Source organism: Sinocyclocheilus anshuiensis, unplaced genomic scaffold (assembly GCF_001515605.1).
Source record: "Sinocyclocheilus anshuiensis isolate Anshui unplaced genomic scaffold, SAMN03320099.WGS_v1.1 scaffold838, whole genome shotgun sequence".
In the NCBI taxonomy this organism is placed as follows: Eukaryota; Metazoa; Chordata; class Actinopteri; order Cypriniformes; family Cyprinidae; genus Sinocyclocheilus; species Sinocyclocheilus anshuiensis.
In genome coordinates, this window is record NW_015539915.1 from 1,065,438 (window position 1) to 1,093,404 (window position 27,967).

Genomic DNA, 27,967 nt, shown 5'->3' on the forward strand with positions numbered 1-27,967 from the left:
CAAGACATAGACAACCAACCATTTAACAACAGCTTTTCATTTGCACAAACCACACGAGTGAATATGACAGCTTCTCCCATTAGAAACCACTTTTTGTGGGTAATGCATGGCTCTCCTTGCCCCTTGGAAAAATAGAAATGACACAAATTCACAACACGGGTTGAAGATTCCCAAGATCCTTTTAAACACAAATGAGGTCATCAATTGTGGACTGTTTGTACCGCTTGCATCACCACCCACACCAGTGAGTTCATGTTATCCTCCTCCCTGCGTTGACTGGAGATCTACTCGAGAAATGGAAGAATGGAAAGTGGTGCTGGGAGAAGTGAGATGGGGAGCAGTGCAATAGGAGAGGGGTGGAAGACACCGGTGTAAGAGAAGAGCAAGCTCCACTGAGCGCGCTCAGTCTGTGTATTCTGCCACAATGGACAGAAGCACTGTGATGTCGTCAGGCTTCCCCCCTGAAATGAAAATAGACCAATTACAAGGTCAGTACCGCTGATTATGGATATTCAAAGAGGTTTTGGAATGAGAAAGGTAATGGAAGTCAAGAACCTCTTTTTGAAGACTCACCTCTTACATTCAACCCGTTGTCACAGGCAAACTGGGCAAAAGGGGACATGTAGTTGGGGTCGTAGGCCAACTCGTGGGCCTGTTCAGCAATGCTGCGGGCAGTCTGCTGGATACTATCATAGTTGGTGTTCTGAGGCAAAATAAATATAAAAAGAGGGATAAATAAAATGAAAAACGTGGAAAGTACCCACCGATATTATACCGATATATCGGCCAGGGAGATTAATCGGCCATTATATGGCTATTTTGAGATTATCAGTATAGGAAGATAACCTGAAGATAACCTGAAAAAGGTGGAAATCCTACTAATAACCAAGTATAGTGTTAAGCCCCATTCGTACGGTAATTGTTTCTCAGGGGGACGTAAGTGATTTTCACCATTTACAGGCGGTAGTTGGTGATTTAATAGCCGTCCGAATCCAGGATGTCGGTGTTTTTCTCTCACCACCCCAGTAACAATCCCCAGCCGAATTACCTACTGTTTTTTGACAAACACCAAGGTCGTGTGGTAATTTAATTGCGTCCGAATCCACATCTCTGAGTTTACGAGAAGAAATCGATTCAAAATTCAGCTTAAACCCTTTTTGAGCACTCCCGAACCGTAAGGTACGTTAACTGTTGTACTTCGGTGTAATTTGCATACATATTTATTTCTGAAATGCTGGAAAGTATTTAAAAGAACAATGCTTCATAACTGCTCACAGCGACTGGGAGCAGAAAGAGAAGAAAAGCACGCAAACATTCGAAATGGGTCTTTATTATGGCAGCAGCAGGTATGCAATACAATTTTAAAATGTGTATTATAAACGGATATATACATAACTATATCGCGTATAAATATATACAACTATAGCGCGTCTATTTTCCTATTTTTAAACAGGAGATTTAAATAATCAAATAATAAATAGGATTATATATTATAAAATATGCTTGGAATAATAAGAATACATTTTACATAAGTATTTTTAAATGCATTTTACACATTAATAAGAATAAATTTGTAAATAAAATTAATTTTATTTACAGCAGACAATTATGTGACTGGTCACGTGAGCAGCACATTCCCGGGTTCGTAGGATCACAGAACTCACTCCTCCTCTGTGAATAGATCGCATCCGAATCCATGAGTTTTATCACTGAGGTGATATGTAAATGTATTTTTACAGACGTCCATATGAGAAACAATTACCGTCCGAATCGGGCTTTAGACTGATATATCAGCCATTTTGATTCTAAGTTTATCGGTATCAACCGATAATACAGCCCTGCATCTTGAAGAAAAAAAAAAACGAATTACCAAATTTGATAATGTTGAGTTACCAAAAGCTTGTTTTAATGACAAAAAGTACTCCAAATGCATCATTTAACTTAGAATCTGCAAAGGAGTGGAAAAACATTTAAAACAGTGTAAGGCATAAAATAATGTCTTCACAAGTATTTATATGCACGAAAATTGGCTGAAAATTGAACAGAGATGTAACCTAGCCCCGAGGAAGACAGATAATCAAGTCTTCGTGGCAGTTTTTTGGTGATTAAGGGATAAAACAAGATTTCTTCACTGTACAAATGGTTGTCAAAAACCATTGTGAGAAAATGTGACGTGCTTGAGCAAAACAGGCACTATTTTTGGAATCAGCATCCCTAAATTAGTAAGAAACAAGTATTGTTGCTGAATGCTGATTTCATTCTGCAAATATGATGCAGGACGGTGTAATTGTGGACACTGGTCCCCTCAGGTCCAATTGCATCTTATTTGCGATCATAACATTGCGTTATATCCACACATGTGATATATCAGCCACACTAATCTCTATAATATTGGTATAAGCCAAAAAACAAATCAGTTGACTGTCGCCCAAGCACCCTCACATTTAATGCAAGTACTGTCTGTACCTTGAGTTTCTTGAGTTCTTGCAGGATCATGTAGTCAGGCATGTTGTCAAAGAGGCCGTCAGTAGCAGTCAAAATGATGTCCCCTAATTGGACATCAAAGGAAGAGCTATCTGCCTTATTTAAAATATGTTTTTTACGTATGTCATTTTACAATCTCCACTTAACTTGATTTATTGACCTTGTCACAGTCAACGGGGGTCTGCATATGTCTCTATGACATTTCCTGGTTTTTTTTGTTTTCCTTTCAGCATGTTTCTGCACATTGGTTGCATCACATGACTTATCAAATGTTTTACATTTGTTTAATATTTTACCAAAACTTCTTAACTGCTTAAACAGCAATAGTAGATTATGCCAAACGACCAAATAAAGATATAATCTTACTACAATAGCAGTACAATATCCCCCCAAAATTTTTTTTTATATTAGACGCTATATTAAATATTAAATACTTTTTTTTTATAAAATAAAAACACACAAAAAAAACTTTAAAAATAAAATACTTGCTACAGCAGAGGTGTATTCAAGTCATTACAGTGTTTCCCCTGCCATCATATTAGGGGGGCGGCCATCAAACTCACATAGCCTGCATAAGCACCAGATCAACCTACAGTAGGTGCATCTTACACTATTAATTGATGTAAAAGCCACAGGGCCCCACGCGCAGATGTCTGTGACACTGATCTGTGACACACAACCATCTGTGATACTGCAGTGAGTGTATCCGCTATCAGCGAGTGTCACCAGTCAAAATGATGTCCCCTAATTGGACATCAAAGGAAGAGCTATCTGCCGCCTCAGGACTGAAAGAGATCGACAAAAAGATTTAGAATTACACTTCTGTAGAGCATATGCAAATGCTCTACAATACCAGCGTATTTTAATTACTATGCCACCCACATACCCAAGATTGATGCCAAGTTATGAACACTTGTGAAAAATAAATTTAACCTTCTGAATTACACTGATAAATAAATAAATAAAAACAATATGTTAAGCATAAAGGACCTGCAGTTCTCAGATTAATGTCTATTGGCAAAAATCCAGTCATTTTGTAGAAATGCTAATGGGAAAACAATGATCTAATCCACTAAATTAGACTGAGATACTTGATCAGGGTTGAAACTCAAGCAGTAGTGCAAAAGGGTAACAGGCCAGAGATCAGCCTGACCTAAACGGAGGGTAATGGACACTTGGGTTTAAGAGAACTTTTCCAGACCCAACATGACCTCTGGACCAAATCCAATCAGTCAGGTTGTTTTCTTGGAAACCAGACAGGCCTCTTCAAGCTCCAAATCCCTTGAGTTTTAGTTTAATCTGTCTTAGTGCACTGGGTAAGTATTAGTGCTCTGATTATGGGTCACATTTAAGAAATCAAAAGGAGGACATTTGCTTATCCTTTTAAAACTTGCTGCTATTATATTAGATGGCTTTGGGTGTTTTCCAGAGCTCTATGGCAGTCTATCATATTTGTTTGTAGGGCCCCCGACTAAAGATTTTTCTAGTAGACTAATAGTCATTAATTTAAGCCGTTAGTCAACTAAATCACGTTTGTACTAATCTAATTACTTAAATATATACATGGGGGGCCTTTAAGATATAGCCTGTTCTGCGTTCAAGTGCACACATAAAACTAGCCGCAAAAGTAATGACTGAATGTATTGGAAAAAAATAGCAAGGAGATATTTTAGATATTAATAAAGGAGTGTTTTCTGAGTCACTGCTAGCTGCAAAGATGACGCTGACTCATCTTCAGAGATGGATTTACATATGGATTACATGAGTGTTCATTTTTTATTTAAATTAGTTTGTTTAAAAGTAGACATTTCAAGCTTTCTATAGATATTTCTCATGTCTGAGGCAAGTAGTCTATAGTTGGTTCATTTTTGTGACGCGGACCAGTACAAGTACCAATCATTAACAATCTAAAACAACAATTTACTGGTACTAATGCTGTTGCTTTTTGTATGATAAATTGTTTCTCAGCTGAATTGTCTTTGGATTAAAACATCTGCTAAATGACTAAACAAACAATCATTTCGATCTCAGAAGACCTGCAACACCCGATCTTGGTCTTGATTCCAAAACTCAATGTATTTTTTTTTACTAAATCACTGCCACAGAACTCAAAGCACCTGAGAGGCTTCAAAGTAAATAGACAAATGCATGTAATTCTACTTGTAAATGGATATTTTAGTGCCAATGAGGCACACTTAGAACCCAACACTCAGGTCAAGCTCAGGTCAGATTTCCTGCTGCACATGAGAAAGTTAGATGAGTTTTTTCAGTGGAGGTCTGCCATAACAGACTCTGGACGACATAAACTAAAGGTCCCACATCAATTTAGCAGGACATGTGGAGCTTAAAATAATCACACCCTCTACTGGGACTCAGTAAAAAAAAAAATGTAAAAAAGTGTTCAGCACAATGCTGATTGGCAAAGGGGAATGGGTTTGCTTCACCACCCTCTCTCTTTGATTGGAGGTTTTGGGTATTTGCGCGTGCGTGTTTGGATGTGTGCCCCTGGCAATACCGTGGCAGTGAGGAACTAGAATCACACGGCCTTGACATTAAAGAATTGGGCCAACACTCCCTCACAGTGCTTTAGGCGGAACTCTTAGGCTGTTCTCACTTCTACAGGGTTCAGGAGAATCTCAGCTAATACCTGCAAACACTGCTCAATCTAATAAGTATCCACGATAAAGAAAAAAGAAAAATAATTAAAGTTTAATGTTCTTAGAAATTCAGAAATGTTTTTTTTTTTTTTTAAATCATACAATTAGAAAAGTTTATATTTAAGACTCTAAAAAATGGTGTAACCATGATTAAGTATAAACATTCACCATATATATATATATATATATATATATATATATATGGTTATGCGTGTTAATTAATTATTGCTATGGACAGCTGGAAGGGTGTGTTGAAGTAGTGTTGCTGCTCGTCTGACCGATGGACCACCTCTCCACCCCGAACCACCAAGAAGCCTGAGTCTCCCAGATTGCAGGTGTGTATCCTGTGACTCCGACGATCCAGAACGACTATGCAAGCTGTGCTACTCCCTAGAAGAGACAAAGAGACAAAAAAAAATAAATTAAACAAATAATATACATAGATTTTTTTTAATTGAAGCTATAATACATAACTTTTTATATGCAAATGAAACAATTTACACTTTACTTTTTATTCACTCACAAAAACAGTTGAACCTTTGTCCCCATAACATAGTCATGTAACCTACATACTGTGTGCGACAGATAGGGGTGTGCGATATTGACAAAATATCTCGATATTTTCTGGGATTTTATATGACGATAATTAGACGATATTTTGCTGAGTGTGTTATTGTGCTGGTACCTTAAGGACTGCCGAAGACAGCTGACTCATAATGTTTTTAATATTCTTCATATTCTGTGTGGTAGTCAGTTCATACTGATAGAAATTAATCTTTTCCAATAAGTTTAAACTGATTTTTGCATTTTATGGGCATTTTTACCTTTATAAAGCCATTTTTTCTAAAAGTGTCTATTATCTTTTGAGTCAAATTCTTACATTTAATCAGGGAATTAGAATAATAAGACATTTGGGCTGTTACCAGGCAAATTAAATCAACACAGAAGCTGCATCTGAAGTGGCATTTAGATGTATTTACACACATGTATTTTGTTTAATGCAAGACATGAATGCATTTAACCTGCAATTGCAAATGCATAAATAATGTTTTGATATATTAAACATAAAACGTTGAATACTGATATTTGAAATGATTTAAAACATGAAAAAAATCTATAAAAAAAAGAAAAGAAAAAGCCGAAATTTGAAATTAAAACCGCCAGCAGGTGGCAGCAAATCACTGTTAATAAGTGAGTCATTGCGATTGAACTGAATCATTTAAACGGTTGATTCATTCAAGAACGAAACACCGTCATGTTGCTATATTATCGCAGACGATATATATCGCACACCCCTAGCGACAGCATGTCCTCACAGCAAGCGGGTGCCGTGATGCATTGTGGCTCCTATTATATAAGAAGCGGTCTACACTGCAAGCAGCATGACGTCTATGCAGGGAGAAATTGTTGTATGTAAAGTATGTCAGGGGGACAATCACATGTCCACTGTAAAAATACCACCACCAGGTGTTAACAAACATCTGCAATAGGGTTGGGCCGATAGACGATGCCATCGTCTGACAGCCATCACGATGTTAAGCTGAAAGATGTGAACTTTCATTTACTGTAATGCAACAGGCTACCGCTAGCAAGTGGCTAACCTTTTAGTGGCTCCGTAGAACGCTTTATTTGTTTCATGCTTTGGGCGCACCCCTAACCCCGCCCCTCCCCCACCCCCCGATTTTGGTAGACATCGTCCAACCCTAATCTGCAAGCATAACTGACAGTAGCTGGGTTTCCATCCAAAGTTGCGAATTTAATTTATTCGTAAAATTGGAATATCGTATAAAACATTTGCGAATAAGCACCGTTTGCATCCAACAAGTCAAAGAGAACAAAATCGTCACTTCCTCATAAACTGGCACTAAATATCACTAAGAAAAGTAGAAGAAGCCACTGAATATAATAATTTTCATATATAATAAATCACTTTGCTCGGGCATTTCAGAGTGACCATAACAACATTTCAGATGCTGTGGAACAAGATCGGTCCGATGGTTAGTCAGGTTTTTGCTGTCCCATAGCGCAAAGTCGCATTACTTTTTTGATGCGCATTGGGGAATTTATTCGGCAAATGCATTTCCTTCTCCCATTATTCGCACAAGTCAAAAACCACCACAAGCGAGCGTAAAAGCTTTTGCGAATTAAGGAATTTTTATTTGAAATTTGGCATTTCCATCACTCATTTCTAAAGTGCATAAAAACAGGGTGATGGAAACATAGCTACGGAAAAAAAGTAATGTAAAGGTAACATGTACTTTTCATAGAACACAATCGGTAATGCTTTACAATAAGGTTTAGTTTGTTAACATTAATGCAAACAAACTTTTACAGCGATTTTGTCAATCTAGGTTAATGTTGATATATAAACATACCATTGTTTATTGTTAAATTTGTTCATATATATCAAATAATTTAATCAGTTTGAAATGTTAAAAAATATATTACTATTACTATACTATCGTTCAAATGTTTGGGGTCAGTAAGATATTTTTATTTAGTAAATTAATACTTTTATTCTACAAGGTGCATTAAATAGATCAAAAGTGACAGTAAAGACATTAATAATGTTACAAAATATTTCTAGAAAAAAAATTACACTCTTTTGAACAAAAAAAAAAACAACAACAATTTCCACAAAAACATTAAGCAGTACACCTGTTTTCAACATTTATAATAAGAAATCAGCAAATCAATTACAAAAATACCAAATCAGCATATTAGAATGATTTCTGAAGGATCATGTGACACTGAAGACTGGAGTAATGATGCTGAAAATATTCAGCTTCAAAGGAATAAATTAGGTAAATTTGAAAATATATTACAATAGAAAATAGTATGTAGGCTAGTAATTAAAAATCATAAATGCTGTAAAAGTATTGTTCATTGTTAGTTTATTACACCTAACACTTTAACGTTAACAAATTTAAATAATTACCTATTAAACCTATTTTTAAGAGCAATGTTTCCCACTGATCAGGTTTTAGGTTGAACACTTAAATAAAGAGGAATCTCTAATTAGGCTATATGCTGATGGCCTCTCAGTTTATCACCTCACACAATCTTTCCTTTTCTCGATCCCTGGCCAAAGCCTTGTAGTTCAAGCGACCTTGTCTTAGAACGGTCACCCACAGACCTTTATCTCTCCACATGCCTTCCCAAAATAAAAGCAGACCACTTTTTAAAGAGGCAAACAACTCAGCAAGACGAAGAACATAGAGTGACATTTCTGACAGCCCGTGATGTCAGGTTTCAGCAAAAAGAAGACCGGTTGCGTGCTTGGTAATCCAATGCCTTGTTGAGAATCTAACTTTACTCTCAGTCTTTGCGAGGTAAAAAAGGCACCTGGACCATTTGTTAATTTGAAGTTACCTTAGCAAACATAGGCCTGGGCGATAAAACGGTATCGATATTTATCGATGGTACACCTTCGATATCGATAGAAAAATTGTTCGATATAGCGCACGATATAGGCATGTGCTATGAGTGACGCAGACAGCACACACAAACACATGCTGAAATGAGTGCTGTGCCTGCGATGAGGAGATTGTGAATAAAGAATGAATATTAGTCGAATTTAAAATAAACATTTACATTTAAATGTTAGGTGTGCATTAGGGAGCGTCATTAGTGGCGCGCGAGATGCAGTGATGATGTAAGTGACGTTGTTGCATTTTAATGTTTTGTTAGTCTAGACCATGCATTTGCATGTTAGGTGTGCATCAGGAAGCGTCATCAGTGGTGCGCGAGATGGGGTGATGATGATGTAAGTGACATTGTTGCATTTTAATGTTTTGTTCAGCATTGTAAACCCAAAACCATTGTAATTTTTGTGTGAACTATTGTGAGCAGCGGCGTGTGAACTATTGCTCTAAATTAATATCCAGTTTTAATTTTGTACTCCAGAAGTCATTGTTTACTTTTTTCCGCATTGTTTACTTTTTTCCGCATTGAGCTTCTATATTTCTCGAATATTTTGAATGAATAACGCGCCGCTGCTGCGTTATTCATTCAAAATATTCGAGAAATATAGAAGCTCAATGCGGAGACGATCTTGAATGGGTTAAAACTGAAACCAAGCCATTCACACATAACGCATATTCAGCGCATTTTCTAGATGGACAAATACAACTGCTGCACTCGCGTCTCACACAAGAGATGTATAGAAAGCCAACATTTTTTTCTATTGCTCTGTTTTAATTATTATTTTTTTTTTTTAAATGTCAATAATTATCGATAACAAACAATACGAAACATTATATCGTTGATAAATTTTTTAGCTATATCGCCCAGCCCTAAGTTACACTACATAATCTCATTCAGAAATCATGTATATGACATCAGTATTAACGTTTCAATGCCCACATTTACTTCCATCTAAGTAAACAATAACATTTCTGCTGTTTATGAAGACATGCTCAATAAAATCGTTCCATTTTGTTAGGCCAAACTCTATTTACAAGAACAGCATAGATTAAAATACAATGATAAACAATGAACAAACTGTCACAATACTTTAAGATTTGAAAAACAAATTTGAAAAACAAAAGTCAAACCTAATTTTACCTCTGTATAAAAAAAAAATCCTACTAAATATGCTTAATAGACAATGATGTCTTGCAAAAATCCCTAGCAGGAAGACAAATCAACAGAAATTGCATCTATAGATAAACTCCATTCGACACTGAAAAATAAAATAAAAATATATTAATTATTAATTCATTGTTAACATCTTACAATAACGTTTTATTTGTTAACATTAGTTAACTACATTAGTTAACATGAACTAACAACTAACAATACAGCATTTATTAATCTTTACTAATGTTAACATTTGCTAATACATTTTTAAGATCAGAAGTTGCATGTGTTAACATTAGTTAATGCAGTGTGAACTAACATGAACTTTTTATTAACTAACATTAACAAAGGTTAATAAATGCTGTAAAAATACATTACTCATTGTTAGTTTGTTAGGTAATGCATTAATGTTAACAAATTAAATCCTTCTAAAGTGTTACCTATTCATTTATTATTTACCTTAGCAACATGTTAATTGGGAGTTTAGTTGTTGCCTATGTAGAGCATTCAAAATCAGTCACTAATGTGTTATCTTTAACTGAAATTAAAAATTAGCTAATTGAAATAAAGCTCAAATAAAATGTTAAAAATAGAGGAAAAATTTAAACAAACAAACATATATAAAAGAAACTAACTAAAATTTACTAATAATTACTAACTAAATTACTAACAAAATCACAAAGTTACTCAAAAATGTAAAAACAAAAATAAAAAAAATGAATAAATTCTACTACAGAATACAAACAATACTAAAATAACACTGTATGAGATACATGACATCAAAATCTGCCATTTTTGCTGCTCATAATAGTCAAGCATGAATTCTTGACAATACATTGGGAAAAAAACTTGGACAAAAATCAATACTGTACATCACGACTTAATTTATTTATCCTATAAAAGCAGCAGTGAGTGTGTGACTCACCGTATGGTTTGGTGTGTGTGTGTGGATAAGATCTTACCCAGCAGCGGTACTTTGTTCTGCAGGAGTTCATAGTAGCCGGAGGTCATGCTATTGCTGGCCTCTATGAAATCACCTACCCTACCTTTAAATTCAACAATTAACAATTTGTCACAAAAGGAGTTTTTTTGATAGTAGTTGGCTACACAACAGAAAATGGTATAACCGTTTTGCAAAATCATATGACATGAACATGAATGAGTCTATTTCTAAGAACTTGACACTTTTTAAACTAGATTTTGTTCTTTATTGTAGAAAATGTATTGCTGTCAATTTTTGTTTTAACATTAGTGACAGCATTAAAGTTATCTTTGAAAAATTGCACTAAATACAAGAAAAAATATTTATAATGGTGAGAAATTTAGTAACGAAGAGTAAATTAAATTATTTTATAAACAAAATAAAAGTACCTAAAACACAACACATGGACTCAAATTTGTAATCCGCTGTTTTGAATGATTGAATCGCCTTGCTTGGCTAATTTTCGACAGCCAAATCTAGTCATTTCAAGGAATCCACACAACTTTGAATTTCGAGTTAATATTTCGCAATGGGTTTAGTGATCTCTGTGTGAGCTGTGCTTTATATATTACTACATTATTGATTATTATTGGAGATGTGAAGAATTAAAGATTGGTGCGACTTCTTGGCTTAAAGGGGTCATATAACATTGCTAAAAAAGAACATTATTTTGTGTATTTGGTGTAATGAAATGCGTTTATGCGGTTTAAGGTTCAAAAAGCACATTATTTTCCACATACTGTACATTATTGTTTCTCCTCTATGCCCGCCTTTCTGAAACATGTCGATTTTTACAAAGCTCATCGGTCTGAAAAGCGAGGTGTGCTGTGATGGCCAGCTATCCAGTGCGTTGTGATTGGCCGAATACCTCAAGCGTGTGACGGAAATGTTACGCCCCTTACCATACTGTGATGCCGTGTCCTGACAAGTCCCGTGACAAAACCAATAAAACCCATTACAAACGAGGCATTTGTTGCATCCAGTGGGGACATAATTACAGATTATAATGACTTATACTGTCTTTTTACGTGTTGCGTTGCATCGCACCGCATAAACATAAAACCATGTCTGCATTTGTGATCGGAGAAACGACAAACAAAAAGCACTACTCTACACTGCCCAAAACTCGTGTTTGAATAGTCAGTAGCAAATCCTTTAAATATGAAAACTTACTTACAGGCTGTGAAGTCAGCATTATTTGTCAGAACACCGGCATTGTAGGCTACTCTCCCAGTTTCAGGAAACAGTCCTCGTCCTCCGTAAAATGCGTTGCACATATCTGAATTTTGGTTTGAACTGTTCTGGAACAGTGTTGTAAATACAACTTAACCACTGATTTCTAGACGTGTCCTCTTTTGGAAGACCAAACAAAGTAGTTTCGCTTTCACACAGCATCTCCACAACATGGCGGCGGCGTCAACAACAATAGTACAGCGAGAATCAAAGTTATGCCTTCTTTCTTTGCGTGAACATTTGGGCAGCGTTATGCAAATCTTCCCACATCGTGACATAGACATGTGGGGGCATGTTTAAACGAGGCATTTTAGGAGGGCGTGGACGAGTCTTAACTTTTATAAAGAATATCTCTTTGGGTTTGAGACTTTAGTCTTTGCAACTTTAGGGATCTTATCTATTCACGAACAGCCTGTAACACTCCAAAGAGAAAGGAAAACTTGAAATCGCATCATATGACCCCTATAATTAAAAGAGCGCAAACTTGCCGTGGATTTCATATTTTTATATTTTAGATGTATATGTTGAAATATGATTTTAAAATAGAGAATTATTCCATGTTGAAAGCAGTTTAATACGGCTGCAATATAATACAGCATTAAATACTATGACGCTGTGTTTTGACATGATACACTGCTACTTTCCTTATTACTGGTAAAGTTTCATTATTTTGAAAACAAGCAAGCTACTGTCACAATGCTGGAGAATGTTGTTAGTAGCATCTCTACTTTTAGTTAGTCCCTTCCTAACACCAATACGGTGACATCTGACTAAACAGTGTAACCACACACACACACACACACACACATCAAGAATTCAGAGATTGCATGGGCTCAAAGGGAGATCCAGGCTCAAAAGGAATGAGGGGCGACTTATCAGAGTTAAACACAATTTAGAGAAGCACAAATCAAGCTACCATTAACATTTCAATGGAGCTTTGCAAACAAGACCAACTGTTCATCACAAGGCTGCAAACATGGTGGTGTTAGAGTAGGAAAAAATACTTCGGAATGGGAGTATGAGACAAAATAACTTGGCGGATACTGTATCGTAACACTTCTCAGGAAGAAACGTTTATTATAACACCACATAGACGACCAACATCCAGGCCAAATCGTGAGGTCAGATAAGCGATTCCATGACTCAAATCTTTATTCCACAACATTTGTATTTAGTTTCATAAACATTAACCTGAGACGACCATATTTACCATAGCAAAAGAGCTAAAGAAAACTGCTCTCAGAGGAACCGTCCATCTGTTTACACCAGCACACATTTGAAGGCAGATTCCAGCGCTGCCATACAACAAGTCCACTTTATGTATCAAGGCGCAACTTCCTTGTGACAAACAGTCACCCAGAGAGCATATGTGCAGCATCTGTATTCAACAGGCTGTGTTAAATGACAGATGTGTTGGCTTTTAATAAAGTTGTTCATGGCGTGTCGATACTTTAAAATGCAATAAAAAAAATCCAGGTTTGCTGTGCCTTTTTGTAGAGCTGTATAAGTTGGGGAAAATGTTGTGATTTTATACATTCAAAACATTTTTATTTTTTTGATGAAAAACTGGTGGATAATGAGCTGCTCAGGTGTAAACACAGCGTCACACTTCACTTCACTCTGAAACATGCAGCGCATATATTTATTTAAATCGCAGCCTTCACAATTTGATAATCATACTGATGAGTCGTGTAGTGATTACAGGTTTATTTTGATTAATTAAGCAGCCCTAACTTTATAAATTCATGATATATACTTTGAGATATAACATGTTACCATATATACCATATATAAAGACTTTGGAGGTACCATCAACCCCTATCAGAACATGATTGAAATTAACACATTATTTCCAGTTGGCACAACAAAGGCCACTATAAATAATAAACCTGAAACCTCTAAGCAAGCAGTTATTTAGTCTTATAAGATCATTTTTTTATTGCAGTTAAATGGAACATCAAATGTCTGCAAAAACTGATAAAAAGTTAGTCGTGATTGGTGCCAATGTTTGGCAGTAATCGCTGCTGGATTAAAGTCTGTGTCTGTCTGTGACCGAGCACATCTCTAAGATCTCCTGCAAAAGAGTTTCACTGAACACCTCGCATTCAACTGATAATGTGATTTCAAAGGTTCACACTAACAAGGGCACCAAATAAACCTTTGAGCTGTTTCTTCCTGTTTTTAAGACCAGCTCATTAGGCTAATTGGAGTGGAAAGTGAAGATCATCTACTGACCTTTAAAGACTTGTGATAGTAAACAGAGGAGTTCACTAGACTCAGTGGAGAGAGACAAAGACATTTAAAAAGAAATCAAGTAGCCTATATAATGGGAGATGAGTCAAACAAACTTTGATTTGAAGCAAAAAAAGTATTTGAAGATCGGACAAAAATACAAAGGTACAAGTCTGTACTTAACAGCTTTAATGGGGGAATGAACTACAATCCCATGAAGCCTCTCCAGTGACATAAAAAGATGGATAAATATAGAACTATTGATTTAAATATGCTGATTGTACATATAGAAGCAGCAGTTACATTTATTGCGAAATATGCATATTTACACAAATATTTAAGCAAATTACAAGTGCAGGGAAACTGAAAACTGCGCTTCATTTTGTTATGATTCTCTGATTGGTTGAGATTTTGCTACAGAATCATGGGTAATGTAGTTTTTCACCAGAAAGTTTGCTGTTAAAGGGGTCATATGATGCGATTTCAAGGTTTCCTTTCTCTTTGGAGTGTTACAAGCTGTTCGTGAATAGATCTTTAAAAAAAGCATCATATGACCCCTTTAACACTATTACTTGAAAAATACGTTAAATAATTAACGGGGCTGATGGCTTCAATAAAAGCATTTACTATTGTTTAACAATCTTGTAGCTCACAGTAGGCCTGTCTGTTAATGCTTTATAAGTTATAGTTAAAAATCAATTTCCTCATTGAGAAATTTCAATTGGATTTTTACTTGTGGAACCTGACTGTTGCAATCTATATCCACATAACAACCACCAGAACAACGCACTAGAATAGTGAGAGATTTGCACAAGCACCACTTTAGAAAATGTAAAAAAGGTTTAACAGTAGTCAGTAACTGGTATTTTGAGGTAAGTTATGCAGCACAAACAGCTGGCCTGCTACTCACGTGCTGCCGAGTCTGTAACAAAAGCCTGTGAGCATTCAGTGTAGCACGTGCATGTAACAGGGAACTCTTAGTTGTCTTGTATTTTGTTAACTTGAGAAAATTATTCTGAGTTTTCTCAGTGACAACTATTCAGAATTATTTAAGGTTATTATATTAGGTTGTAGAAATGCTAGAGAACATTTCTGTGGGTCAACGAGAGGACAATGAAGCCGCCTGTGTGTGTCGCTGGAACGTGGATGTGATTAAACAACATGGCCGCCTCCATGCTCAACCATTCTGACCTTTACAAAGAGCTCCTGCAACACTTACAAGCGAGCCCTTGACACTCCTACATAATATAATCGAATTCATGCATACATGTTTTATGCATACAGCTCATAACATTCTTTAAACAGGTCGAATTACTTAAAACATCAATATTCACAGTGTACATTACATTTATAGAGTCAAAGCACACGCGATCGGAGAAATCTATTAATGTTACGCACGCCAGACTTCAACCCTACAATCTATGCTTTAACCACGTGTCAATTATATGCGTGTTTCCATGATGGAAATGTTTCACGGGGAAATCATTCTAGTTTCCGCCGCTAGTCGCGCTTTGGGGGTTCAGTCTAGCATCTTTCTGGGTGAAAGGTCAACTTGTGTTACCCAAGCTCATTTGCATTAAATTTAGATTTTATATGCATAATATGATATATAATATTTATAATCGGTTGCCTGGCTGCTACATATTTAAGGAACGCGTGTTAAATCTACATGCGGGATCAGGAAAATCCTAAAGATTCACAAAGAGGGAGGTTATTTCAGGTGAGGGCTGGACTAATCGTGCCTCACACCCCTCCATCACGAACCGAGTGCTGACATTAACCCGTGAAGGTCATTTTCACAAGTCCCTAACAAGCTGGTCACCGTGCATATTTGTGCCAAAACAACTGATATATAACACACTGAATTTTGGTGGCGCTCACCCAGAACATCCGCGGACTTGTGCCGGGCAATGAAGCAGGCATCGTCGCCGTAGCACATGCCCTTCTTCAGGATCCCCTTGCGAAAGTCCTTCCCGAAGCCGCAGCTGGCCGTGATCAGGCGGTAATCTCTGCCGTCCGTTTGCGAGAGTCCGCCCAGGACAGCCCTGGCCACGATCCTGCCATAGGAGAGTACCGATAACATCCCCTGCGGTGTACGGTAAGCGTGTAGCCCGTGTCCCGTGTCTCTAGGATCTGAGCACCGACATTCAGCTCCGCGCGCCGCAGAGGAAGCACACCAACCAAAGCAAGCCGCTTTAAAAGTGATACAAACGCCCTTTCTTCTTCAGTGAACGCCGGACGCGTGAGATATACGGCTGTTTTATGTCTTGGATAAAGTTTCCCCAGTACACTCCATTCTATCCGACATCCTCTAGAGTCTAGTGTACTCACTCACACCAGCGCCGTGCTCCGGAGACAAGTACATACGGGCTCTGAGGTCACGTGACCGGCTGCGGTGACGTCAGGGCGTAGTGGAAGAACACGTGCTGGAGCGCTTTAAACTGAAACATCGATTACTCTTGTGACTTCTGTGGAGGTGACAAGGAAACCATTTTCGTTAATTTTTCCATTGCATACAATATTAAACTATTCTGTGTTGCAGTGGAGCATTTAAATTGAAACTTTGCTTTACAATGTTGCTTTAGAGTTCATTTTAATGGGAAATTTTCACATTGAAAACATGAAATGGTCTAACTCCAAAGTACAAACCAAATTTCCCTCACTTTAAAATGATTTTAAAGCAGCACTATGTAACTGTTGGCGCTCTAGCGGTTAATAAACAGAACTGCACACATCCCGCGGAAGAACATTCCAACCGGAGCTACTTCTCCAAGTTTATGTCTATGGCGATTCACGCAGGTATGTGTTACTCCGCAGTGGCGACGACCCAACCAGGCTACAATAGTCCAAATATAAGTACTTATTATAAGTGTACCGTAGTGATTCGGAATGAGACAAAAACGCGGTTTGGAAGATTAATTCATGATGTACTCGCTCATTATATACATTTTGCAAATTTTTAACACAGAAAAAGTTACATAGTGCTGCTTTAAATTCTGCAGCCTTCACTCGCAATCCCACAATGCATTTCACTTCCTGGATACCAATGACAACGCGCAGTATCCAAGCATGGCGGTGTTGTGTAGTGTAATTATTTTGATATATTTAGAAACCGCGCTTTGCATTGAAGACACGAACACTACAGGAAACGTTAATATCACACTCAGAGACACAAACGACACGTCTGCTGATCGAAACGAATCGCTTGATTTCACGGATCTGGGAGTCAGTGAAACTCCGGAGTATTTCGCAGCTCCAACAGCCTGGACTCCAGAATCCGTGACGGCGTTCCCGGATCAGACCGAGGCCTCGGAGAGCTCCATCCCCGACACGAGCCCCGAGTCCCCGCCAGCCGCCACAGCAGCTCAGCCTCTGCCGCTGTCTGGCGTCCTTCCCGCGCCGCTCACCGAAGGTGAGAATGCAGACAGTCATCTGTATGTGATGCCTTACAAAGTGTGCTTGTTTACTCGTGTCCTCTTTCCCCTCAGTCCCTCAGCTGTGTCCGTGCAATCTTCAGGACGGGCAGTGCGACATAAACTGCTGCTGTGATCCGGACTGCACTGAGGAACTGGCCCTGTTCACTGACTGCACAGTAGAAAGAGTCAGGTCAGCTTTGTTTCGACAAGAAGCTGGAATAGTAGAGGATATTCTATGGAGGAAGGTTTAACCCATACCATATACATATCTAAGATTTAAAAAAGTAACATTCAATTGAATATTTCACTCAAAAATGAAAATTCTGTCATCATTTATTTTCATTCCATAATTGTATTATTTTCTTTCATCAGTGGAAAACAAAAGGTGATTTTAATTTTGGATGAACTAATTATTTAATATGATCCATAGCTATGGAATTTATTCCTGATATATGTTCTATTAAAAACATAAAGATTATATTAACATTATTTGCTCTTCATTGTTTAGTTTACATTTATTACTTTTTTATTCTTGGAGTTTGCACAGTTCAACTTTGTTCTGATGTTATTGAATGTATTCGGCATTATATGAACCACAATTTTGATTTGACTTTTAGAAATGTGATTTTGCTGAATATGGGGGGAAAATGTCAAATATTTTTACTTGTATCAAATATAGTTTCTTATATAAAGTATTTATTATAAAAAATAAAACAATTTTAAGTATTTATCTGATATTTACTCTCATATATACCAAGTAGCATATCTATAAGTATACATTTAAAAATAACCCTTTTTCTGGTATTTAAATATGAATTGAAAACATAGTTTGAGTCTCAGAATTTGAATTCAGTGTTCAAGTGTTATATTATCTGATAATTTGAGGACCAATTGGGACGAAATATTTGTGATATTGTAATAAAATATTTATGATGGGACATTCTCTGGTTTGATTTTGTATTTGGTAACTGACAGTGATAGCCTAAGATAAGATGCTGACATGGCATTAAATAAAAATATACTACTACTGACAGTGATTAAAATGAAATCCTGATGTGTTCCACTGTCTTTTCAGTAATGACCCCAGACTGTGCAACCAGGATTCAGCTGTGCATACCCTGAGCTCTACACAAGAGGCTTTATCTAGTGTCCAGTCCACTGTCCAGCGAGACGTCAACCCGGATGTCTTCTGTATTCAGTCTGCTAACTGTATGCGAATCATTTTATGGCATTTTGAAGTCTTTAGAGTTTTTAATTTAATTATTAAGCTCTTATACACCCTTTATTCTTTATACAACCTTTTAAAATGCATTTATGATATATATTAATTCATGATCAAGCTGTGAACCCTGCTAGCCTTATTCAGACAGGCTGTATTTACAAGCAAATGTTTTCAATCAGTTTAAAATCTATCCTTGGTTCCTTTTTAGATGAACAAGGTTCAACATTTGCTACACCAGAAGTTCCCACTGAGGAGAATTTTGACTCCCTTTTTGGTCGAGTTTTGGGATTCTTTGGCCGTTCGAGAGTGACCAGTGCACTTCAAAGCCCTGATGTAGGAAATTCATCAGGATACCAGGTAAAGTTTTTGAATATTTGATAGTTAATGAAAATGACTGTGTGACTTTCTTTCTTCTGCGGCATAGAGTACCATGTCCAATTATAATCTGTATGAGTTTGTTCTGACACTTATATTAGCATCAGGTTTCATAGGAAACAGCGCTGAGTTAGATTTAATATGATTGTAACCCCTCAGTGCTTGTACTGATTTAATATTTTGCTCTCTCTGTCAATGTTTTCCTTTTATCAAAGAACATATTGATTTCTAAGATGTCAGGATGGATGTTTTTCTGCAGAAGTGGAAAGCGTAATTGGATTGCTGTACATCCATTTCCCATTTAACATCACATTTGTATCAATGTATTGTATTAATTTTCCCCTGAAAACGCTATTTGAATCACCTTTGTTACCACTGTTTAACCCTCGAAAGCATATGACATAAAACAGTAGTCCAAAAATTGAATTTTTTTTTTCTTCTATGGAACAGTTTATTGAAGACAATCTAAAAATAGTTTTCAAGCTTTTATGGCTTATAATGAGAATGTGGAGCTCAAACTTGAGGTGAAAAAACATCCTAGTTTTATTCAGAGGCATAAAAATGTGTAAAAATTAGCAATTTCATACAGTTGCTGATGTTTATATGGTGAAAAATTGAGAAGTTATAATAGCTTGTAAATCAATGAGATCTTTATAACAAAATACCAGCTGGATATATATTTCTACCAATAATATGCCTTAGTAATATGCTATTTGAATGATCTGTTTTATGATCAAAACTCTATTTTTTTATTGTGGGGCAAAACATATAATGCAATGCAATATAATGAAGACTGAGATCCTAATGGATCATATTTGATACTCGCATTTCAACATGATTTTTCAAAAAAATGATGTATGGATAATCAGGTAAACCTTTGATCAAGTTGATAATTTAGAGGTCAAAATATGATACAGTAGGTTTCATAAGGTTAAGCAATGTGTCTGTCTCTGTTCTGTCTTCAGTATGGAGAAGTCATTCAAACAGTGAATGAGGCTGAAGAGCAGGAATTCTTCACCTTTCCTGCCTCTGCAGGAACAGCTCACTGCTTAGACGGAAACCCTGCTGGTAAGACAGAACTTATTCTGAAGAAAATGTTAGTGCTGCATGTCCAAACAGTTGCGGCCACAATGCTAGTTGAATTGTTGACCCATTTTAATAGCAACAACAAGATTCATGGTTTGAGGTCACATTTGTATCTGCAGCAGTGTGATGTGTAGGGTTAGAGTTTTAGTGATCCTTTCCTGTTGGCATTGAAAGTGAAAAGTGACATGTGGCCAAGTATGGTGACCCATACTCGGAATTAGTGCTCTGCATTTATCCCATCCAAAGTGCACACACACAGCAGTGAACACAACCACATGCCACATGAACCACATGCACTAGATGTTCTAGTCTGTTGCTAAGCATAGCTTACCCTGCTGTTTTACAGGTTTTCTGAAGGACCAGACAAGCAGATGTATGAGGAGCTTTGATTTAGTGCAAGATTGTGAAACACTAGAAACTCTGCGCTTGGAAACTTATATTAATTTCAGCATCCGTTCTGTGAGTTCTTCACTACATCTCAGTTTGTAAAGAGTTTTATTGTTGCTATGCTATTTAACAACTCTTGTTTTGTCTCTAGGGGAAGATCCAGGAAGCTAAAGTAAGTTTCAATGATGTACTATTTGCATTAAAAACATTGACTCGGCATATTAATTTGACATGCTTCATTGCTTTCTGTTTGATACCTGAGGTCATTGGTGTGGAGGTGGCAGCCATTACTCTGCAGTCTTTAGAGGGCACACAGACACCAGTGGACCCAGCTGACCTTGAGTCTTATATTCCTGTGCTTCTGGAGTCTGGTGACGTCTGCAACAACGTTGTACTGCAGGTGTGCATATAATGAATATGTTACTAGTCAGGTACAGGTACAGTACGGGAATATGAAAAGTATCAGGAATCATAAACTGTTTAACAAAATCATAACTTTTACATCAGGTGAAGTACACTTTCAGATTCAGTGAAGCTGGGGAAATCCTGAATGCGATAGCATCAGTTTTGCTGGGAGCCATTAAAAGCATTACGGTGCCCATTCAGCAAGAGTTTCAGATTACATTCTTGCAGGTATTTAATTCTACCCTTTTCATATTTTCTTGAAAGAATTGTAATTATTTCAAATGTATTCTTTTTTTTAAATATTGTCAAATATTTTACATTTATTTTATTTTACAAACAGGAAGTAATAGTTTTGTGTACATCCATTGACAGGACATCTCTAGCACGCCAGTGTTGCAATTTAGTGGCAATCCTGGCTATGTGGTGGGACGGCCCCTAGTGGCTGGGACAAGAACAGCAGAATATCCTTTATCATAAACTCTGGACAGATGTCTCCTTTGTGATGAAACATAAACAATTATATCATTAATTTTTCATTAGCACGGAACATCAATCATTTATTCCCTGATATGTACAACACATTTTTTTCCTGTTTAGACATATTTTCCTCAACTAAGTTCAGGGCAACTAAAACAATTAACAAAAACATCAAAGCAAATTTTATTTTGCCATACAGCTCCAAAAATCCACCACAATGTTTCGGATATTTTTAAAACTAATCAAAATTTGAATCTTTTAATTGTATTCAGTAAATGGGTCCAAGTTAATAATAATATGTGTATTGGTGGAATTTCAAATATTAATTATTAATATTGTCTAAGGTTTCTAAAAATACCCCATATGTTGTGTATATGGCAACATGTTAATAATTAATGTCAGTAATATCATCATGAAAAGTATTCATACAAATTACAAAAATTCTGCACCTAAAAGAAAATAAAGATAACTCTTAGCAACATTAATTTTGATCCCATATAAAGGTTTTAAGATTATTTCATAAGTGTGCTAGTTTTTCATTTCCATAATAGATTTTAATAAATAAATGCAAAGCCTGTTGTCGATCAAAGCATCCACCTATGTGGCACAGTCCTTGACCCGTTTTACTGGGATAGTTCAGTCCGCTAACCCAACAGGATCACTCACTATCCTTCAAAACTCTGGAGATCAGGATTGCTTGTCTGGGTCATCTCGGCGCTCCCCTGTCCTGTTTGGGATTGACATGGTATCAGGCTGCACTCTGAAGTAAGAGACTATTGTAATGATTTGTTTTCGTGAATTAGACAAGTATTGTCCAACAACAATCAAGTGTAATATTCATCACCATTACTATTTTATGTGCATTAATGTCCTCCCTTTCTGTAGGTTGTCCGATGGAGTTAATTGTTCTCTGGTATCTGAAGTCATTTTGTGGGCACTAAAAGGCCAGAGCTTTCCGGACCATGTAGCTTCATTTGGGAATTCCTTGCCTCAAAACCCCCTGGACTGGGTTACAATACAGAACCAAACCATAGCATTGGTAAACAGCCTACTTATTATTATTTTCCTCTATGTGTGGCATGGAGAACTGGTGCTGAAGTGAAAGAGAAGTTAGAGGAAATGTTGACATGTAAACTTGGCTACCGTTAGCCAAGTTTACATGTCAACATTTCCTCTAACTTCTCTTCTCACCATGATGATGCAAAGCTGATTTGTAAACCACTGTTTGTTATATTTATTTATAACGAATGTCTTGCTTCACTCTTTTTATGGTTTACCAAGGGTACACAGGCTTGCAGCATACCACTGTCTTACCATCTTGAAGTAAAATGGACCAAGTACGGAACCTTGGTGAACCCCCAGGCTCAGATTGTGAGCGTCATGGAGACAATCATTACTAACACCAGCAGTTTGGCAAGTTAAACATTCCAGAACATTGTTCATGACTTTCAGCAATTATGTAATAGTTGTATTTGGTAAACACAAACTCGTTTCTCTTATCACAGTTAAAATTGTCTAGAAGATCAACATACAGTGGATGCCCATAAAGTGTTTTTAACACATTCAACTTAATGGGAGTGTATCACACTGCTTTACTTCTCTACTACAAAAGCATGGCTCAGTATTACCTTCAATTTTAGGTCTTTCATAAAGTCATTGCCGATTTCATGTGAAATTAGATATAAAGTTAACACTAGAACCTTTCTTTGTTTTAGGCCCTCCTTATCAGTGCCGATGGTCTTCTGTCTGTCACAAGCTCAGTGAGTTTTGTTGATGTCTCTGCATCTGCCAGTTCAGGATTCAAAGCTCCTCCTACAATTGATGCTAAACTACCCTTTGACTTTTTCTTTCCATTTGTATAATGGAATATTTAATTCCATTCATATTTCATATTTCAATGGAACAACATGAAAGGAGGACCACTGTTTCTATAACCATGTTTCTTTGAAAATTTTGTCTTTCTTGAAGTTATAGTGTATATTTATTTTCTAGTCATTTTGTATATAATGCACCGATTCACATTTTTAAAAATAAAGAATATTTTCATATTAGTGGACTGATGTGGAACAATAGTGGTATATACAGTATATGTATATATGTATGTATATAGTGTAATTCAATTTCAGTACAAAGACATGCACAAAATGAGGAATGAACAATTTTTTATAATATTTACTCAAAACTCACTAAAACATTTAAGAACAGAAAATGTGCGCTATCCATTGTAAAATCTGTTGTTCATTTTGGAACTGTTACATAAGCGAAATGCCACTACTCTTAATAAGCCAATTCATCAGCCAGGCAGATATGTTGGTCTATTAATATTTCATATCTCATTTATAAAATAATATTTATTTCTTAGCTTTCAGTTGCTCAAACACATTAACATTTATAATGAGAAAACATTAAATGTACACTTCATAGATAAAACAACAATACTGATAATGATTTTGGAAAATAGTGATTCAGAATAAAAATCAATCATCTTACAATCTATTGAGGCAAGTTTAATATTCCAGTATATATAACTTGTGTAGTTTATAGATTTCCTTTTTGTAATTTGACCTATATGAGTCACTGGCTTTAAAAAGCATCTCCCTTTATGTGTGCTGTTAAAGATCTGCCAGGGGATGGAGATTGAGTTTGGCTTAGAGTGACAATAAACACAATGTAACATGACCTTCTTCACATTTCATATGGAATGATTAGACATGATTAGTCTTAAGCTCAGTCTCATGCTGTGATGTGTTTAATGAATAGCCTTGGAGCATCAAAATTCAATGCAGTGCTGTTTTAAGATTGCACGAAGCCTTGCATTTTCTTGATCCTGTTGAAAGATTAAATTAAAACCACTATCAATTGAATAATTAATAAAACGAATCATTACTCATGTTTAACAAGAGCTGCTCACCATTTTTGTGTTCCGCTCTTTAAGTTCATTGACTTGATGAACAAGGTTTTCATTGATCTCCTTTATTTTCTTAACTTTGTGATGGGCACGATTTTTCACAGACATAATGATACCTATAAGAGAGCAAACAAGTAAGAAAGGCAAATAAAAGTATTAGAGTAGAGATTAGAGGATAATGCAACAGCGGGGTTCCAGAAGTAAAACTTACATTAATTTTGTCCATAGAGATAAAGATTTTTAGTGATAATAAACATATAATTCATTACTTAAGTAAAATGGACCAAGTACTGAACCTTGGTGAACCCCCAGGTTTAGATTGTGAGCATCGTGAAACAATCATTACTAACACCAGCAGTTTGGTAGGTTAAACATACCAGAACATTTTTCATGATTTTCAATTGTTACATAAAGTTTTATTTAATAAATATCATCAATAGTTTTATATTTTACTGAAGTTTTTGACTTGATTACACATTTGCAATGTTTCTTAGTAAGAAAAATTAATTCCCTCACGAAATAATTTATGTATACAGTGCTTTCATATTTTTTTCTGATCCAAATTGAAGTTCTAATTGTAGTTGCTGGGTCAAAATAATTCCCGTACCATTTATGATCCTGGCCACTCTCCACAACCTGAGCAAGATCAGAAGCCCCATGGCATCAAATGCATCTTCCTTTGAGATATATACAATATCCAGGATGAAGGATACCACCACCACAATCCCATCAAACACCTCAAACTTATGGTGGAGGAATTCTAAACGATATGCATAGATTTTTCCAGACAGTTCCACCATGAAGAATGTGAGAAGGGCGAGGCTGAGATAGTGGAATACCTGGAATAATGGCAGGAACATTCGGATAGAGGATAACCACAGAATAATCGCTGACATAATGTGTCAACAGAAATATGACATGCATGTTTTTTTGCTGACTAGGTATCTGAAGCAGACTCACCTGCGGAGCGATTCTGTGATGATCTGCTTGAATGATAGACAAGTCAATAAGCAACTCGCACAGAACGAAAATGGCATCCAAGACGACCAAGCAAACAACAACAATCTAATCAACAAAATAACAGTTCACGGTTATTTTCAATCATGTAAACAACATTCTATATCTATATACATATACAAATAAAGAGTGCAAACGTTTACCTGGAACCTCTCTGTACTGTAGAGGCGGCGTAGGGAGTCCCTGAAGCTGACCTGTCCCAGGTGCTGTCCTTTGGCCAGCTCCAGGTCTTCACTGAAATCGTGCGGTTCCTCGTCGTGCCACTGTGTGGCGGTGTTTTGCTCATCACCCACCGCTGTGAAATGCCTCAGAAAACGGGACATTTTTCTCGGGGGTCACATGAGTTAATAAAATTAATAATTTTTAATTTGTATTTGAATCATACATTCAATATTCAAATTTGTGACTGTCGCTTGACAATTTTCAAGCGACAGCTGAAAACCCATCTCTTTCGAAGCTACTTGACTTCATCATAAAAAAAAAAATAACGCTTTGGATAAAAGCGTCTGCTAAATGACTAAATGTAATGTAAATGTAAATGTCTTAAATTATGGCGAAATTTCATCTTGAAGACAGCTTGAACCAAATGTAGGTGAGACTAGTTGTCACACTCAAGTGAATATTATTTTCTCAGGGCATTTATTAAAGTAAATTTATGTATAGACACGTGCCCTACAATCTTGTTCCAAAAATATATATCATTTAACGATAACACTATAACAAGAAACATACAGTTCACTGACCAATAGCAGGCATAAGCTATTGTTTTCATATGGTACCAGCTATTAAAGATCCAATTACAGGCTTCATTTTCAAGATTTAAACATTAAAACGCGGTGTTGAACAGTATTAAACAAAACAGTTAATGAAACAGTCAAAACGGTATAATCATAAATTCTAAATAAATAACATTAAAACATAAGAGTTAACTTGTCACAACCTGATAAATAAATAAATCCTGGGAACAACGCAATAGTTAAAATATTTAGTTTGTAGGCTATATTTGATTCTTGTCTGGCTCTTGTTTTATTGTGCTTGTTACTCAACAGCAATTACATAAACTTGATGATACTGAAATTATAGAAAATAATTAAGAGGCAAAAACACATGTAGGTTAATCAAATCTAGAATATGTTGTATGAAAAGACAGTTCAATATAGTCACACTATCGACACTTTAAACGGCGTAATTTCCCCATTTTTACCTTGTATAAAAAGTCTTGCATGTCACTATCTACAAAAAAAATAAAAATCCTCAACGGAGATATGTTAAGAAACAACGCCAAACAATTTATACAACAGTGCAGCAGATCTCACTACAAAATATGCCAGTATAAAGCGGTTTTTTTCTGTCTATAGTGTGACACTTGTCTACATGCTTCATAAAACACTGACTCTTCATCTGTGACCTGAGCTTAACTCGTGATTTCCTGCAACATTTGAACATTTAAGTCAGCGAATTTACACACACTTTTACGAATATCGAACGAGTAAATGTAAGACTTTATTGACTTTAAGGTAATCTGGACACTTTAATTCTAATTTCACATGAATACGACAGTAACATTTACATTTTTCAGGTTATTCAGTAGATCTATTTAATGCGCGCTCAGTTTAAAAGGAACGAAAAGTTAAAACGATGCAAAATGAGTATTTACCTGTTTTGTTGCTGAAACAATGTTGCTAACGGCTAACGCAGCATTTGTTCGCAGTTTTTAGGAGCAATAATCCAAATTCTGTGGAAAAACTTTGACCCTACACTCCGCCTCTACTACCGTCATGAACGTGATCCACTGCACAGGATGCAGCCTTGGAAGTGACATGGATGATCTTTCCCAAATCCTTGGACATATTACAGGAATGTGCACGGGACCAGATAACTAGTACCTGAAGAAGTAGGCTAATCAAACGATGTATTATTTTAACATGCATTGGGAGGTTTTAATGAAAACTGAATAGCTAAATGGAAAGGTAGTTTCAAAGTTAAAAAGTTGATAAGTCAGATAATAGATAGATAGATAGACAGACAGATAGACGATAGATAGATAGATAGACAGACAGACAGACAGATAGATAGATAGATAGATAGACAGATAGATAGACAGACAGACAGAGACGATAGATAGATTGATAGATAGATAGACAATAGATAGAAAGAGAAACAGACAGATAGATAGATAGATAGACGATAGATAGATAGAAAGAGAGACAGACAGATAGATAGACAGACAGACAGACGATAGATAGATAGATATAGATAGATAGATAGACAAATATACAGAAAGATATATAGATAGATAGATAGACAGACAGACAGACAGACAGACAGAGACAGACAGACAGATAGATAGATAGACAGACAGACAGACAGAGACGATAGATAGATTGATAGATAGATAGACGATAGATAGAAAGAGAGACACAGATAGACAGATAGATAGACGATAGATAGATAGATAGATAGATAGACGATAGATAGATAGATAGACAATAGATAAATAGATAG

At 36.2% G+C, this 27,967-nt stretch overlaps 3 protein-coding genes across 5 annotated transcripts; 1 reads left to right on the forward strand and 2 right to left on the reverse strand.

Annotated features, from left to right (window-relative positions):
- LOC107686489 (protein phosphatase PTC7 homolog) lies at positions 1–10,733 on the reverse strand. The gene is made up of 5 exons (XM_016483524.1): positions 10,685–10,733; positions 5,371–5,531; positions 2,467–2,580; positions 574–703; positions 1–461 (listed from the first exon to the last, which is right to left on the reverse strand). The coding sequence occupies exons 1-5, from the start codon at positions 10,731–10,733 to the stop codon at positions 403–405; spliced, it is 513 nt and encodes a 170-aa protein (XP_016339010.1). The 3' UTR covers positions 1–402.
- Positions 10,734–17,138: 6,405 nt separating this feature from the next.
- tctn1 (tectonic family member 1) lies at positions 17,139–23,571 on the forward strand. 2 transcript variants are annotated; one of them, XM_016483430.1, is made up of 14 exons: positions 17,139–17,581; positions 17,649–17,775; positions 18,661–18,794; positions 19,016–19,164; positions 20,148–20,250; positions 20,615–20,727; positions 20,807–20,827; positions 20,918–21,055; positions 21,163–21,288; positions 21,433–21,521; positions 22,165–22,302; positions 22,423–22,576; positions 22,819–22,950; positions 23,253–23,571. In XM_016483430.1, exons 1-14 carry the CDS (start codon positions 17,239–17,241, stop codon positions 23,397–23,399), a joined length of 1,914 nt encoding a protein of 637 aa, XP_016338916.1. In that variant the 5' UTR covers positions 17,139–17,238; the 3' UTR covers positions 23,400–23,571. The 2 variants fall into 2 exon arrangements, with proteins under 2 accessions (XP_016338916.1, XP_016338917.1); XM_016483431.1 differs by having other exon boundaries at positions 17,658–17,775.
- A 39-nt stretch (positions 23,572–23,610) lies between these two features.
- Positions 23,611–27,318, reverse strand: LOC107686438 (voltage-gated hydrogen channel 1-like). 2 transcript variants are annotated; one of them, XM_016483432.1, is made up of 6 exons: positions 27,120–27,318; positions 25,606–25,789; positions 25,406–25,510; positions 25,053–25,284; positions 24,449–24,561; positions 23,611–24,364 (listed from the first exon to the last, which is right to left on the reverse strand). In XM_016483432.1, the coding sequence occupies exons 2-6, from the start codon at positions 25,783–25,785 to the stop codon at positions 24,308–24,310; spliced, it is 687 nt and encodes a 228-aa protein (XP_016338918.1). In that variant the 5' UTR covers positions 25,786–25,789; positions 27,120–27,318; the 3' UTR covers positions 23,611–24,307. The 2 variants fall into 2 exon arrangements, with proteins under 2 accessions (XP_016338918.1, XP_016338919.1); XM_016483433.1 differs by lacking the exon at positions 27,120–27,318 and having other exon boundaries at positions 23,612–24,364; positions 25,606–25,801.
- Positions 27,319–27,967: the final 649 nt, after the last annotated feature.

Bases quoted from the DNA above. Each gene is read 5' to 3' on its own strand.
- LOC107686489 (XM_016483524.1), bottom strand. From the start codon at position 10,733: ATGACCTCCGGCTACTATGAACTCCTGCAGAACAAAGTACCGCTGCTG. The intron at 5,532-10,684 runs GTAAGATCTTAT...TGTCTCTTCTAG, and splicing joins GAACAAAGTACCGCTGCTGG to GGAGTAGCACAGCTTGCATA. The intron at 2,581-5,370 runs GCAATAATTAAT...ATTTTAAATAAG, and splicing joins CACCCTTCCAGCTGTCCATA to GCAGATAGCTCTTCCTTTGA.
- tctn1 (XM_016483430.1), top strand. From the start codon at position 17,239: ATGGCGGTGTTGTGTAGTGTAATTATTTTGATATATTTAGAAACCGCG. The intron at 17,582-17,648 runs GTGAGAATGCAG...TCGTGTCCTCTT, and splicing joins TCCCGCGCCGCTCACCGAAG to TCCCCTCAGTCCCTCAGCTG. The intron at 21,522-22,164 runs ATATCCTTTATC...GACCCGTTTTAC, and splicing joins GCTGGGACAAGAACAGCAGA to TGGGATAGTTCAGTCCGCTA.
- LOC107686438 (XM_016483432.1), bottom strand. From the start codon at position 25,785: ATGTCCCGTTTTCTGAGGCATTTCACAGCGGTGGGTGATGAGCAAAAC. The intron at 25,511-25,605 runs GTAAACGTTTGC...TTTGTTGATTAG, and splicing joins ACAGTACAGAGAGGTTCCAG to ATTGTTGTTGTTTGCTTGGT. The intron at 24,365-24,448 runs GTGAGCAGCTCT...ATCTTTCAACAG, and splicing joins AAGAGCGGAACACAAAAATG to GATCAAGAAAATGCAAGGCT.